We start from the raw sequence: 13,399 nt of genomic DNA, 5'->3' as shown, positions 1-13,399 counted from the left end.
CTGCCAGCGAGCATGGATGTGAATGCTGACCTAGAGCAATCTGCAGAGCAAGGTCAGCAGCCATGAGCATCAGTAGTGTTTGAGACCAGCAGCTCCTCCTGCTCTCCACTTACCAGCAGTGGGAAGATGAGGGACTGGAGAGAGGCGGTCCGTCCCGACCCATGGGCATCTCATCCCAATGGGGCGCCTGAGAAGTTGGACCAGTCTCTCAGTGTGTTTGCTTTATAGTGAGAGTGAGTGGGAGAGCTTGGCTCTAGCTGGAGGGCATGGGGAGCAAGGTGGGCAGAATGCTGATGTGTTAGATCTGAGCTGAGCTTCAGCTCCAGCATGGCAAGCAGAGATCAAAGAGACAGCAACCGCTCTCAGTAGTGGTGTGGGAGTCCCAAAGCAACTGGCTGCGAGCTGCTGTGTCCCCATAGTGGGTCAGGAAGTGCAGCCCTGTGATAAGACCAACTCCGGGCCACGGGAAAGGGCTGTGGGGTCTTTGGAGAGGCCTCCCCGTCCCTTGGAGCAGCAGGGGAGTTGGAGAACACAGCTCTGTTTGTCCCCAGAATAAGAGGATGGGAAAGCAACGCCTCTGAGCAGCTGGGCCCTTGCCAAGAGTGCTTTGGGTTTGGCTTGGTGAAGAGTCAGCGGCTTTGGTGCCTAATTTTAGCTCTGTTTCTTCTCAGTCTCACCATGCGAGTGAGGAATCCTGGTGGCATCTCTGCCCGTGCTGCCTCCAGAGCTTTGTGCCAGGACCTGCTGGCTGTGCAGAATCAGGACCCAAAGCTGCCTCTTGGAGAGCTCTGCAGCTGGGCTCAGCATCAGCTTCTCAGCCAAGTCTGGGCTTTGCTTTGCGTGGACAATTGTGCTGCGCACGGCTCCTTGTGTAAGAGATCGCAAGGGATTGCTGGAGCCCAGGCTGCCTATCGAGTTTCACCTGGAGGAGGCTGATGCGACTCCAGCTCTGCTATAATCTTCCCATCTTGTCTGGAGACGTCAGAGTGACTCAATCTGGGCGTCTTATCTGGAGGAGCTGAGCGTGGTCAGCACCCAGGCATTTGGCTGAGTGAGCACGTTTCTCCCACTTGTGGAGCTGCCGTGTGGGATGTTACAAGCAGCTCGTGCTGCCTCCCGAGAAAAGCATCTCGCAGTGGCATTTGCCAGCACGGAGGGAGGCCATGAGCAGATACAACCTGCTTTTCTCCAACAAAAGCCCAGCTCCCATTCGTTTCTCTGGGATTGTCCTTATCTTTCCTGGGGACACCAGCCAAGGACAAAGGCCATTCTCTTGCAAGGCAAAGTGTCCCTGTGCCAGTGTTGGGATGGTGCCCGTTCTCCAGCTGCAGCCTGTGGCACTGGGCGAGCTGCAGACACCTGGAGAACCTCGTCCAACATTGCTTGAGTCCCTTGGTGTGACATTCCCCACTCTCCCATGTCCTGTTGTGTGAAGAGATTGGTGCCCAGCATCCTCCATCCCAGTGACAGCCAGAAGCATTTACATCTCTGATTCCTGTAGCTGCTCTGTGGGTTGTTTCTTTGAAGTGCCTGTGGCTGAAGGCTGATACCAGTGATATTTTCAAACAGCACTTCGTTGCCCATGTCTTATGAGAGATCCTGAAAGTTCAAACATAAGATGTTTATTCCACATTGGAAGCTCATATACAGTGTATTCTTGGAAGACTGAAATGATCAGAGTGCTGCATAATGTATTTCCTTTGGCATCTATTGATTTTTTTTGGAGTTAAGCATTAGGGATTTTGTTTTTCTTGAAGATTATACTCATGACTAAAATGATACCCCGAAGGCATCTGCACAGTGTCTATCAAATGAACTTCCTATTTCAGAGCCAGATACTTTGAAGCAGCTGCTTGTGTCTGAAAAATACATTTCTCTAAAGTAAATTTAGTCTTCCTACAAAGATTCACGTGTTCTTACATGTCTTTGCTGTAGCTCTTAAAACATGCATCATATACACCGCGATACCGTAACTCTACTTCTGAAGGCATCCGAGCTTCTTCAAACTTCTTGTTGCCCCTTCTTTAGGAATGATCAGACATAATAATCTCAGCCTGATCCTTTGTCTGCCAATTTAAGTAAAAAATACTACTTTCTCAAGTCGTGGTTTTCCCTGCCTGTATTTTTCTGCTGTATTTCTTTCTTCGTTCTTTATTACCACTTACAGCGCTGGAAGGGTCCTTCCATTTCTCTCCGGGTTCAGCAGTCCTTGTGTCCATCAGAAAAGCAAACGGGAGGAGCTTGGTCATCCCCATTCTCTTCTTCCTTCTGCTCAGGTTCTTGGTGTCTTGGTACTCAGCTGGAAGAAATGCTCTCCGGGAGTTTTCCCCTGGAGAAGGCACTCCCATCTCCAGCGATGGGGATCAGCCTGCTCTTTGGAGCAGAACTAAGCACCTCCTTTCTGGATAATAAAGAAATGCTGACCGTTGTCAAATGTTAATGTGTGGTATTCTTGCTTTACACCACGAAACTGCTTCTTGAAAAACCATCAGCAGTTTTCCACATAAGTAGGAGATTCGGGGTGTGCTTGGGGGAATTGTGAAAGCCTCACTCTTGCTGATTTCCACCAAAATGCTTGTCTGACACTGAACCTCAATGCAAAAGATCCGAATCAAGATAAACCGAGAAATTGTTAAGAACAGCTAGAAAGGTGGGAGGAGGGAAGAACATGACTACATCACTGTAAAACATATTTTTCCAGATGACAGAAAGATATGAGAGTCCACTTACTCACTGAGTCCTATTCCAATGCTCTTGCTCTTTTATTCTCTTCTGCATCGCAAAGCGTATTTCTGGGTGGAGTCAACAATTTGGCAAAAATCTGTTAACCGCACCAAGCTGATGAAGACAGTAAATTTGTTTCCTCTTCACACCCATGTAGACCCAGCCCACCTCTAGAAACAGATAAAAGGGAATGCCTGGAGCCGTGGAGCCAGAGAAGACTGTGCACACTTCTCTCCGCATCCGTCCCCAGCAGCACAGCTCCGTTGGTCTTCCTACTCTGCTCAACTCCTCTTGGAAGAAGCAGCCATGTCCCGGCAGTCTGTCTGCAGAAGCTTTGGAGGTGGCAGCAGAAGGGGCTACAGCTCTTGCTCTGCCATTGGCGGTGGCTTTGGAGGAAGTGGGGGCAGAAGCAGGATCAGCTACAGCTCGTTCTCCACATCCCGGGGAACTGGAGGCGGCGGACGCTGTGGAGGTTTCAGCAGCAGGAGCCTCCACAACATGGGTGGCAGCGGAAGGATTTCCATGGGTGGCTCTTATGGCGGAGGATACGGATGTAGAATTGTTGGCCTTGGTGGAGGCTATGGAGGAGGATTTGGCAGCATTGGAGGAGGTGTAATTGGTGGAGGAGTAGGCAGCTTTGGTGGCCCTGTGAGAGGTGGTCCTGGGTTCCCTGGAGGCATCCAACCGGTGCAGGTTGACCCAACCCTCCTGCGGCCGGTCCATGTTGACATTGACCCTCAGATCCAACAAGTGAAGTGCCAGGAGAAGGAGCAGATCAAGACTCTGAACAACCAGTTTGCCTCCTTCATTGACAAGGTGAGAGGCTGAAACTACATCTCTCTGGGAATGGGGACTCTGGGGAAATCTTTTGGGCTGGGAAGAGGGAAGTATGCTTCTCAGCTCCAGGTTAGAAGGTCTGGAAAGCAAGCATTGTTCTTCTCATTGAGTCCTCCTAGAGAAATGTGAACATTTTGCTTCTGCAGGGAGATCAAAGGTCCTTCTCTAGTTCTGTTTGATCCAAATCCTTTCTTACTTTCCATCTCTATCTTTCTCTGAGGAGACAGGCAAAAGTGATCACAGGGTACTCAGTTATCCTCAGCAGTTCTTCAAGCCAGTCCTCTTTCTTCTCACTGAACAAGAAGCGTAGGAATGAAATTTCAATTAATAATTGTCAACTACTTAATTTGCTTCACATACAGATCAATGTTCTTCGAGTTCTTTGCAATCGGAGAACATGAACTGGAAATTCCTCATGTATTTTCTAAGATGAGTGTTCTCCCATGTAGAGGAACATGAGAGTTGATTCACTAGAATGCAAAAGATAAAAAATCTAATACTTCAGTAAATTAATACTTGACAAAATTTGGAAATAGAAGTAGTCTGTTAACCTGGAATCTACATATTCTTATTGGTATTCAACAAAAGAGAAAAAATGTAGTAGAAAAGAAATCAAATTAATGTATAATCGAAGGAAAAGAGGAGAAAGAAGGGAGGAAACATTCTCTTAGAAAAGAGGCATTAAAAGTCATGGTTCTGTTGGTCATTTGAGAAATTATTCCCTTGGCCTTCAAAAGAAGTAGATTTGAGAAGAGTGATGCATTGTGAGATCCCAAGGTGAAATTCTCACACAACCCCCTGTGGGCTTTCAGGTGCGCTTCCTGGAGCAGCAGAACAAAGTTCTCTCCACCAAGTGGGAGCTCCTGCAGCAGCAAGGGCCTTCAGGACCCAGGAAGAACCTGGATGTCATCTTTGAGAATTACATCCAGGGCCTAAGGAGGAGGTTGGAGTCTCTGCTGGGACAGAGGGGAGAGCTGGAATCCGAGCTGCAGAACATGCGGCAATACGTGGAGGAGTACAAAACCAAGTAAGTGCAGAGATGGAGTGAGCAGCAAGGCAGGAGAGCTGGGGCGGCATGCAGGTCTCTGGTGTTTGCCAGTTGCTCCAGGAGCTCACCAGGAGTGTGAGAGGGGTTCTGTGGAGGAAAGAGGAGGGAGCACCGCTACTTGATGAGCCATGCAGGAGCCTCACCTGGCTTGTCCTCTTCCACAGGTATGAGGAAGAGATCAACAGGCGCACTGCTGCTGAGAATGAGTTTGTGGTGCTGAAGAAGGTGAGTGCAGGGAACAGGATGGCAGGAGGTTGGGAGGAGACAGATGTGGGACAGAAAATTTCTGGTTGGAGACAATGCCTGCTGGCTGCTAATAGGGTGGGAAGAAGCCATGGTCTAGAGCATGGTTTTTCTTGTAGGATGTGGACTGTGCCTACATGACCAAGGTGGAGTTGGAGGCCAAGGTGGGAGCTCTGACTGATGAGATCAGCTTCCTGAGGTGCATCTATGAGGAGGTAGGAGCCTTTCCTGGGCTGGGCTGGAGCAAGGGTGAGGAGCGGAAATGTGGCTCAGGACCCTGCAGTGAATGGGTGCCCATGAGGGATGTGTGTGGAGCATCCCTTGGGCTCCTCTGCTCCCATGCTCAGGTTTACTCCTGTGTTGGTTGCAGGAACTGTCTCAGATGCAGACAATCAGCAGGGACTTGTCTGTGGTGGTGTCGATGGACAACAACCGGCACCTGGATTTGGACAGCATCATTGAGGAGGTCAGACGGCAGTACGAGCAGATTGCCCAGAACAGCAGAGCTGAAGCTGAGGCTTGGTACCAGAGCCGGGTGAGCTGGGCAGAGTCATGGCAGCTGGGATGGCCCCTTGCTGCTGGATGTCTCCATGTCATGGAGCCAGGGGACTTTTGTGTTGTGGGTAGGCTTCCTCATGGTTGGTTTTCTATGCCTGTGCCATCAGTATGAGGAGCTGCAGAGCACTGCTGGAAGGCACGGGGACAGCCTGCGCAACACCAAGATCGAGATCCAGGAGCTGACCAGGAATGTCCAGCGGCTGCGGGCTGAGATTGAGAACGTGAAGAAGCAGGTAGGGATGTGTGGTGTCTCATTGTTTGCCTGCATCAGGCTCAAATGTTGACTGTAGACTGTGGGGCAAAACTGTATTCTTCAGCTCCCAATACTGACTTTGTGGAACATTTCCTTTCATTCTTGACCCCTCCAGTCTGGGTTTGAGGACTGGTGGTAGGGGACAAAATGTGATCTGAGAGAGTGCCTTTCTCCTTCCTCAGAACCAGCAGCTGCAGGCAGCTATTGCTGAGGCCGAGGAGAGGGGTGAGATGGCCCTGAAGGATGCTAGGAGGAAATTGGAGGAGCTGGAATGTGCCTTGAGCAAGGACAAGGAGGAGCTGGCTCGCCTGCTGAAGGAATACCAGGAGCTGCTGAACATCAAGATTGCCCTGGATGTGGAGATTGCCATGTACAGGAAGCTGCTGGAGGGAGAGGAGAACAGGTGAGTCTTGACACTGACCTCCCCTGGCCAAGGTTGTGCCTTTCCTTATGATGGGCTGAGTGTTCATAATCTCTCTGTCCATAGAATTGGGAACACATTTACTCTAATTTTTCCCCAAGTGTTTATGGTTACAATATAAATGAGGTGTTCACAGTGACTGTGTCCCGGTGTTACTGATGGGCATTAAGAGAAACAGGAACTCAATGAAGCATGTTGGCAACTGCACTGACCTGAAGAGCTGTGTTGTATTGCACTGATATCTTATGTTCTTCTCCCTTCGTAGGCTCTGCGGAGACAACCCGTCCAACGTCAATGTGTGTAAGTAGCCGTGCATCCTCCTTGCACAGTGATTTCTCCCATGCTTTGCTGGAATTCCCAGGCTGCTCCTTGGCACACAGTGATCCTCTCTTTCTCTTGCAGCTGTGGTCGGCAGAACCACCATTGCTGGAGGCAGAGCTGGAGGCTTTGGTGCCGGCAGTGGCATGGGAGGAGGAGTATGCACAGTCGGAGGAGGAAGCATCATCGGGGGCAGCTGTGGGGTGGGAGGAGGAGTGTATAATGGGGGCTTCTCCTCTGGGAGTGGGAGGCTGTGTGGCTCTGGAGGTGGCACCTTCATTCCTGCGGGATCATCCTCGGTCCGGAGATGTGTCACCACCACAACGGTGAAATCTTCGGGCGTGAAGTACTGAGCCCCAACCTCAGTACCGCCAAGGAAAGAAGCATCACCCGCCTCCAGCCTGCGGCACATCCCCAGAATCCTGCAAAGAAATGGAGCATCCCGCCTCCTCCCCAGAGGCAAACAGCAGCAGAACACCACCCTCTTGGCACCGCTGCTGCTTTCCCCACCCCACCAGTCTCCAGGGATGAAACATTTATGGCCCCGCTAGGAAATATCTCCCTCGGGGTTACCCGTCACCGGAGAGTTCATCCAAGAGCCCTCCTTCCCTCGTGCCAGTCTGGCTGAGCAGAAGCGTGAGCGGATCTGCTCTTTCCTTTCCCTTCTGAGGTCTCTTTTTCAATGGCCATGTTCTCCTTTGCGCTTCCTGCGCGTCCTGCATGTTGCCTACATGCTTGTTTCAGCTGTATTCATGGAAGCAGAAGAAATGTGGCAATGCCCCATAGTCAGGCTTAGGAGTGAGAAGCAGCTCTCCAGAGGATTTGGCAGCTTTCATATTTTATAGATTTGTATCACGCTTCTCCTTCACAACTGACATGTGCATGGCCCTATTGCAATCCTTCTGCTACCAGAATTTTACTGCCTTGCTGCTTTCTACCAACATCCCTTCCCCCAAATTCTTTCATTACCAATAAACTGCAGACAGGTGAAAAGATTTCTCTGTGTTGTGTCATTGAAAGTTCCCTGGGGGAGGGTACAAGAGGAACGCAGATATTGCTCCTTGCTGTAGCAATGGCAACACAGTGGTGCAGAGCAGGGTACATCCTGCTGTACAAATTGCATCAAATGGGGACATGGTGGGTTCGTGCAGCCGGTGGCCTGTCCCCACAGACATCCAGTGCTCTCCAGGTTAAGAGCTGCCCAGATGAGGAGGGAGGAGGTGGAGGATGGGCCTTCATCTTCCTTACACAGCCACGTGGCACCACCCTGCTCCTCCCCAGCAGGATCCCTATGTCTAAAGGAAAGAAGAGCCAAGAGCATGGCATGGGAAGGGGACAAGGTTGGAAGATGTCTATGGAACGTGATGGTCTGAGTGTGATAGTTGGGATGTGGCCACTGGATTGGGATGGGGTGAACGTGGCCATTGGGATGAGGCAGTTGGGATGTGGCAGTTCAAATGCAGTAGCTGTGATGTGGTGGTTGGGTTGGGGTTGTTTGAATGTGGCCTTTGGGATACGGCAGTTGGACTGGAATGTTTTGAACACGGCCTTCAGGATACAGCATCTGAATCGGGATGTTTTGAATGAGGCCCTTGGGATATGGCAGCTGGGAAGTGGCAGCCTGAATGCAGCCATTGGGTTGTGGCAATTAGCCAGTGGTGGTTTGAAGATGGACATTGGGATGTGGCCACTGGGACCAGAGCAGGGCATGCACATCCACCCCCCTTCCACCACATTGCATCCTGCTGTGGTGGCACCTGGAATTCCAACAAGACGTGCTGGAGACCTCAGTAGGGGATGTATTCCATATCTGGTTGTCTTCCACTTCCAAGGCTAGTTGTCCTCCACTTCAACAGTTGGTTGTTCTCCACTTCCAAGGCCTTAAACATGTCCTTAAATTCCACAGCTGTTTTTCCTTCAATTCCATAGCTGTTCATCCTCCACTTCCACAGCTGGTTGTCCTTCACTTCTATTCCTGGCTATCCTCCACATCCACATCTGTTTGTCCCCCATTTCCACAGCTGTTTGTCCTCCATTTCTAAGGCTGGATGTCCTTCCATGGGAAGATCCTCTGGCCAGATGTGGTGTGAGGGTGAGCAGCACCATCTATCTGACATGCAGGGCTTTTACACAGCGACCGGCACCTCCTGTGTGAGTGATAGCAATGCCCAAGATGCTGTGTGGACACAAATTGCTCACAAAGAAAAGCACCATGAAAGGATAAGACGTGGCCTTGAACCTGCTATTATAACTCCAGATCATCCAGCTAGGTTAGTCATTAACCCTCCATAAATTGCATCCCATCGCATCCCAATTAATTTGATTAATCCTTGGGAGGAGCGAGAGCTGGATGAATGAATCAACATTGGCTGCAGTGGTGAATGTGCACGATCCTGCTGCAGGCACTGTGTCTGGCAGATAAAAGCACGGAAACAGAGCTGGTTTTTGCTCCAGAGTCCTTGCCATCCAACTCACAGAATCACAGTATCACATAATACCCTGAGATGGAAGGGACCCACGCAGCACCACACAAACTCAAACTCGATGTCCTAGAGTGGTATCCCAATGCTCCCTGAGGGACTTCTCTGGGAAGATGTGCCCTATGGGGCAGAACCTTTTCCTCATCCACCCACCCTCCCCTAACACAGCTCTGTGTGCTGTTGTCTGAAGTCAAACAAATGAGGAAGAAATAACAGTTCTAATTTGAAGCCGTTTTACTATCGCTTTTTTCTCCAAAATATTTTCTGTTGATACACCTGACTGAATTATGCCGGGCCATAATATACCTTATCCTCCTGTTTGCAGAATCAGTGACATTTTTGATTCTGAAATTTGCAGCTTGGGATGGGAGGGCTGAAGCAGTTATCTCCTGTTTCCTCATCCCAAAGGAAATTCCAATAGTAGGTACAAACCTAGACATTGCAAAGCCCAGGAACATTCTTGGGGACTCCTTTAAAAGATGGATGTGTTGGATGTGTTGAACGCAGGAAGCTTAAAGTCCTGCAGTGTCTCATGCGCAGCATGTCTTCCCAGTGCCATCCGACAACACCCAAGCCAACAGCTCTGGCTGCAGGCTTGGTTCTGCAGCAGCTGCTGGCACCTCTGGGTTCCCTGAGTTCCTCTGGAGTGCGGCCAGGCTGTCACACAGAACCAATGGAGTTTACCTTTCCTGTCTACTGGGGCTGTGTAAAAGGGAGCTGAGCTCATTGCTCAAGTCCTTGCATGGGAGATGGGGCAGCCTGGTGGCTGGGCTCTATGGGGCACACTGAGAGCTGTGAGCTCCATTTTAAGCACAGATCCCTACTTGCAGTGAAGGGAGTGGTTTTGTTTTAAAATCAGTGAACTCATTTGTGGAACTGCCTCGGTCTCACCAAGCAATGATTATGCTTTAATTGCTGACATTTTCAGTAAGGGAAAACTGTTGCCATTTGGAACACAGAAGATAAAAAAAATATTAGGTTTTTGTTTGTTTGTTTGTTTATTTGTTTATTTTCATTGTTTGCAAGACCACTGGTGGTCAAATATCTGGTGGCTCTGGGTCAGACATGAGCTGGTGGGACCCAGAGCCATTTTCCTTCTGCACTGTTTGCTCAGCTCCAGGTGAGCACCACTGAGGTGGAGCAGAATGGAGACCTCACCCTCCACAATGCCAAAAGCAAAGTGGAGGAATTCTGCAGAGCCCCCAGAGAGGAGCTGGGCCGTGTGCTGGAGTGTCAGGACTTTTGGGTGGGACACAGAGATGGCTGCATGCAGGACGTTGCCAGAAGCAGAGTGAGAAAGTGGGTGTCCACCATATGACCCCGATCCGGATGCGAGTGGTGCAATGTTCTTTACACTGGAACTCAGAAAGAAACATGACAGTTGCCATATCTTTATAAGCTACTGGTGAATGAACCCAGGTGGCACGATACTGGCTGTAATTAAAGCTGTAATGAATTTTTAATTGTTACTAATCAAGTTTATTATGGGAGGGCCTCCGGAGACACCAAGATTGCTTCCCTTGAATTGGTCACTGAGCAAATATGGAGAAGACTCACCCTCTTTGCAGCCGTATTGGATAGGGCAGCAAACAGCTGGTGTGCAGGAAACATTTGTCTTTATGAGGAATGCTGCTTTGTGGGAAGGATGGGAAGATCGTTTCCTGGGAGGTGATTCGTGATGCTGTGTTTACATGGCACATCCAAGCAGCAAAGTCCTTTTAATGGGTGAAATGTACAGGGCAATGGAGCTGAAGTGCTGGGAGGTGATGTGAGGCTGAAAGCAGAAATCAGCTTCCTTTGGTTCCTCGTGTCCTCTTCAAACAGCAGTGGCACCCCTTTCCTTCAGGTCTACTTATCCAAGTTCAAAAACAGATCAAATGCTCAGCTAAACGCTGACATCTGCAAGTTTCTAAGCAACCATCAGATATCACAGAAACACAGAATTATAGAACCATAAAACCATAGCATGGTTGGGTTTGAAGGGCCCTTAAAGATCATAGGCGTAGGATGGTTGGGTTAAAAGGGACCCAGAATCTCCCCAGCCCCACCCCCTGCCCTGGGCTGGTCCCATCAGCTTCCCAGGGCTCCATTCATGGCCCTGAGCACCTCCAAGGATGAGAAACCCACACTTCTCCAGGCAGCGTGCCAAGGCCTCAGAGCCATCTGAACAAAAAATTTCCTCCTAACATTTCACCCAAATCTCTCCTTTTTTTTAGCTTAAAGCAATCCCCACTTCTTCTGTCTGACCTCAGAAAGAGGCAGGAGGAAATTCTGCTGTCTGCCACGATGGAGGCCCAAACTCTCCATGTCATGGAGCATCCTGAAGGCGCTGGCAGTGCTCTTATTTCAGTTCTTATTCATCTCAAATCCATTTGTGAAGATTGTGCTACCAGTCAGGCACCTTCCACCCTGGCCTTTTCCCTTTTCTTTTTGATGTCAGCCCTATTCCTCTTTGCCTCTCCCATCCAGCCCAGCCTGTGGACGTGCTGTGCTTCCTGCTCTTTCTTGGCCCCATTTCATTCCCTCTCAGCTAAAGCTGGGACGGGTAGAGCAGGATTTGCTGAATTCTGTCAACCACATCACCTGTGCGTAGTGCTGACGGCAACACTTCAACTCCTCTTCCTCACGCCCACTCTGCCTTGGAATCTGATGCTTCTCCACCCTCCATCCTGCTCCCACGCTCACTTGCTCTGACCCAAGAGCTGCGTGTTGTACCCTCACGTTCACACTCCTGACCCCACAGTCCACATTTTCTGACCTGCTCTACTGCTGCTTGAGAATCCTGGCATGACACAGCATGATGACCCACTCCGAGCTACGAGCACAAATGGAAACCTCTGCATATCCCATGGCCTCGGGGCCAAATTTGCAGACATGGTCATCAAATGCCACTAGAGGGCTTGTGCAAGGGACACTACCCTGCTGTCACACACTTGCTTGTGTCCTCCAGGTTGATGACAAATTGACTTTCCCCTAAATTATGGGATGTGGACTTCAGGTTGTCAAGAAAAACACTACCTGAAGAGAAGACTTGTTTCAATCTTGTGGCTGACAGACTGATGAAACATGACAGGACAAATGATGGATTGCATCTGTCTATAGCCCTGCTTGTAACAACTCTGAGCTGCAGGTCCTCTGCTTTAAGGGGTTGATATTGAGCCAGAACATCAACTGGAATAGGAACAAGTGCTGTCTCAGACACTTTGCACTGATGTTGCAGATCTTTGGAGCAGCATTCCATCCTCCTTCCCAAGATCACTCTCTGCAGACCCCAGAATAAATGAGTTAGGTCATCTGTGTCTCTTCAGGATTTGGAATCTGCTGGAGCAAAGGCTGGGCCAGCAGACAAAGGATGCTTTCTGCACCTGGCTTGGCTTGCCTTCTCATCTCTCCCATCACAAAATCACAGAATCATTTAGGTTGGAAAGGACCTCTAAGACCCCTAAGTCCAACCTCAACCCATCCCACCATCCACTGACCATATCCTCAAGTTCATCTCCATGTTCCTGAACACCTCTGTGGTCACTTCCCCAGCCCCCTGGGCAGCCTGTGCCAATGCATCACTGCTCTTCCAGAGGTGAAATTTCTCCTAATATCCAACCTGACCCTCACCTGGCACAACTTGAGGCCATGACCTCTCATCCTATTGCTGTGACCTGGAGCAGAGGCCAACCTCTTCCTTGGCCCAACCTCATTTCAGGGCATTGTAGGGAGCCATAAGATCTCCACTGAGTTTGCTCCAGACTGATCCAACCCTCTTCCCTCGACCACTCTCTGCAATCCCTGTACTCCTTCACAGCTTTGTTGCCCTTCTCTGGACATGCTCCAGTGCCTTGATGCCTTTCTATAGTAAAGGACACCAAGCCATGCAGACATGGGAGGGAATGTAGAGATCCTTTGCAGCAGGAGATTTTCCAGTGTTGCAGGGATGGAAGCATTACAGGGAGGATGCATTGGTGCTGAGTGCTGCTCAGGTTGCATGGCAAATCCCTTTGGTGAGCATTGGTTGTTTGATGAAAAGAGAGCCGCCGCTCTTCTACATCACATCACATCTCTTCAAGAAGTCTGCACTGTTCCAGACCTCCCAGCACTTCAAGGTTGTTGACCCCAAGGCTCAGGATGTGCATACTCTGGAAAAAGAGCAAACCAAGATCCTCAGCAAAAGCATTGCCTGCTTCATTGACAAAGCAGGAGTTGTGGCAGAGGTGTAATTTTTCCCCCCATTGCATTTGTAAAGACTCACAGCACCCAGTGTTGGTAGGTCAGCACAGGGGAAGTTCGGTGGCTGGATCTGAGGGCTGGGGACACAGCAATGTGCCAGGATATCGATACTGGATGCAGTGGGATAATTTGGGCTCTGGATCCCTTTTGTCCACATTGAGGACTCAACAGTTTGCATTGAGCTGCACTGCCCTTGGTGGACTTTAAAGCTGAGCACCACTAGAGGGCTCAGAGAAGACTTCATGTGCATTTGAAACATATGTAGATACACACCCACATCTCAGTGACTCCTTGCT

The 13,399-nt window shown here is 49.9% G+C and overlaps 1 protein-coding gene across 1 annotated transcript; it reads left to right on the top strand.

Moving 5' to 3' along the window:
• Positions 1-2,784: 2,784 nt before the first annotated feature.
• Positions 2,785-7,377, top strand: LOC125685407 (keratin, type II cytoskeletal 6C-like). Its single transcript, XM_048928411.1, has 9 exons — positions 2,785-3,540; positions 4,374-4,588; positions 4,774-4,834; positions 4,972-5,067; positions 5,223-5,387; positions 5,518-5,643; positions 5,846-6,066; positions 6,350-6,384; positions 6,487-7,377. Exons 1-9 carry the CDS (start codon positions 3,031-3,033, stop codon positions 6,753-6,755), a joined length of 1,698 nt encoding a protein of 565 aa, XP_048784368.1. The 5' UTR covers positions 2,785-3,030; the 3' UTR covers positions 6,756-7,377.
• Positions 7,378-13,399: the final 6,022 nt, after the last annotated feature.

The sequence above is a fragment of the Lagopus muta genome, chromosome 28 (genome assembly GCF_023343835.1).
Source record: "Lagopus muta isolate bLagMut1 chromosome 28, bLagMut1 primary, whole genome shotgun sequence".
Classification (NCBI taxonomy): domain Eukaryota; kingdom Metazoa; phylum Chordata; class Aves; order Galliformes; family Phasianidae; genus Lagopus; species Lagopus muta.
The sequence above is the reverse complement of the archived record's forward strand: the minus strand, read 5'-3'. Positions and strand labels throughout refer to the sequence as shown.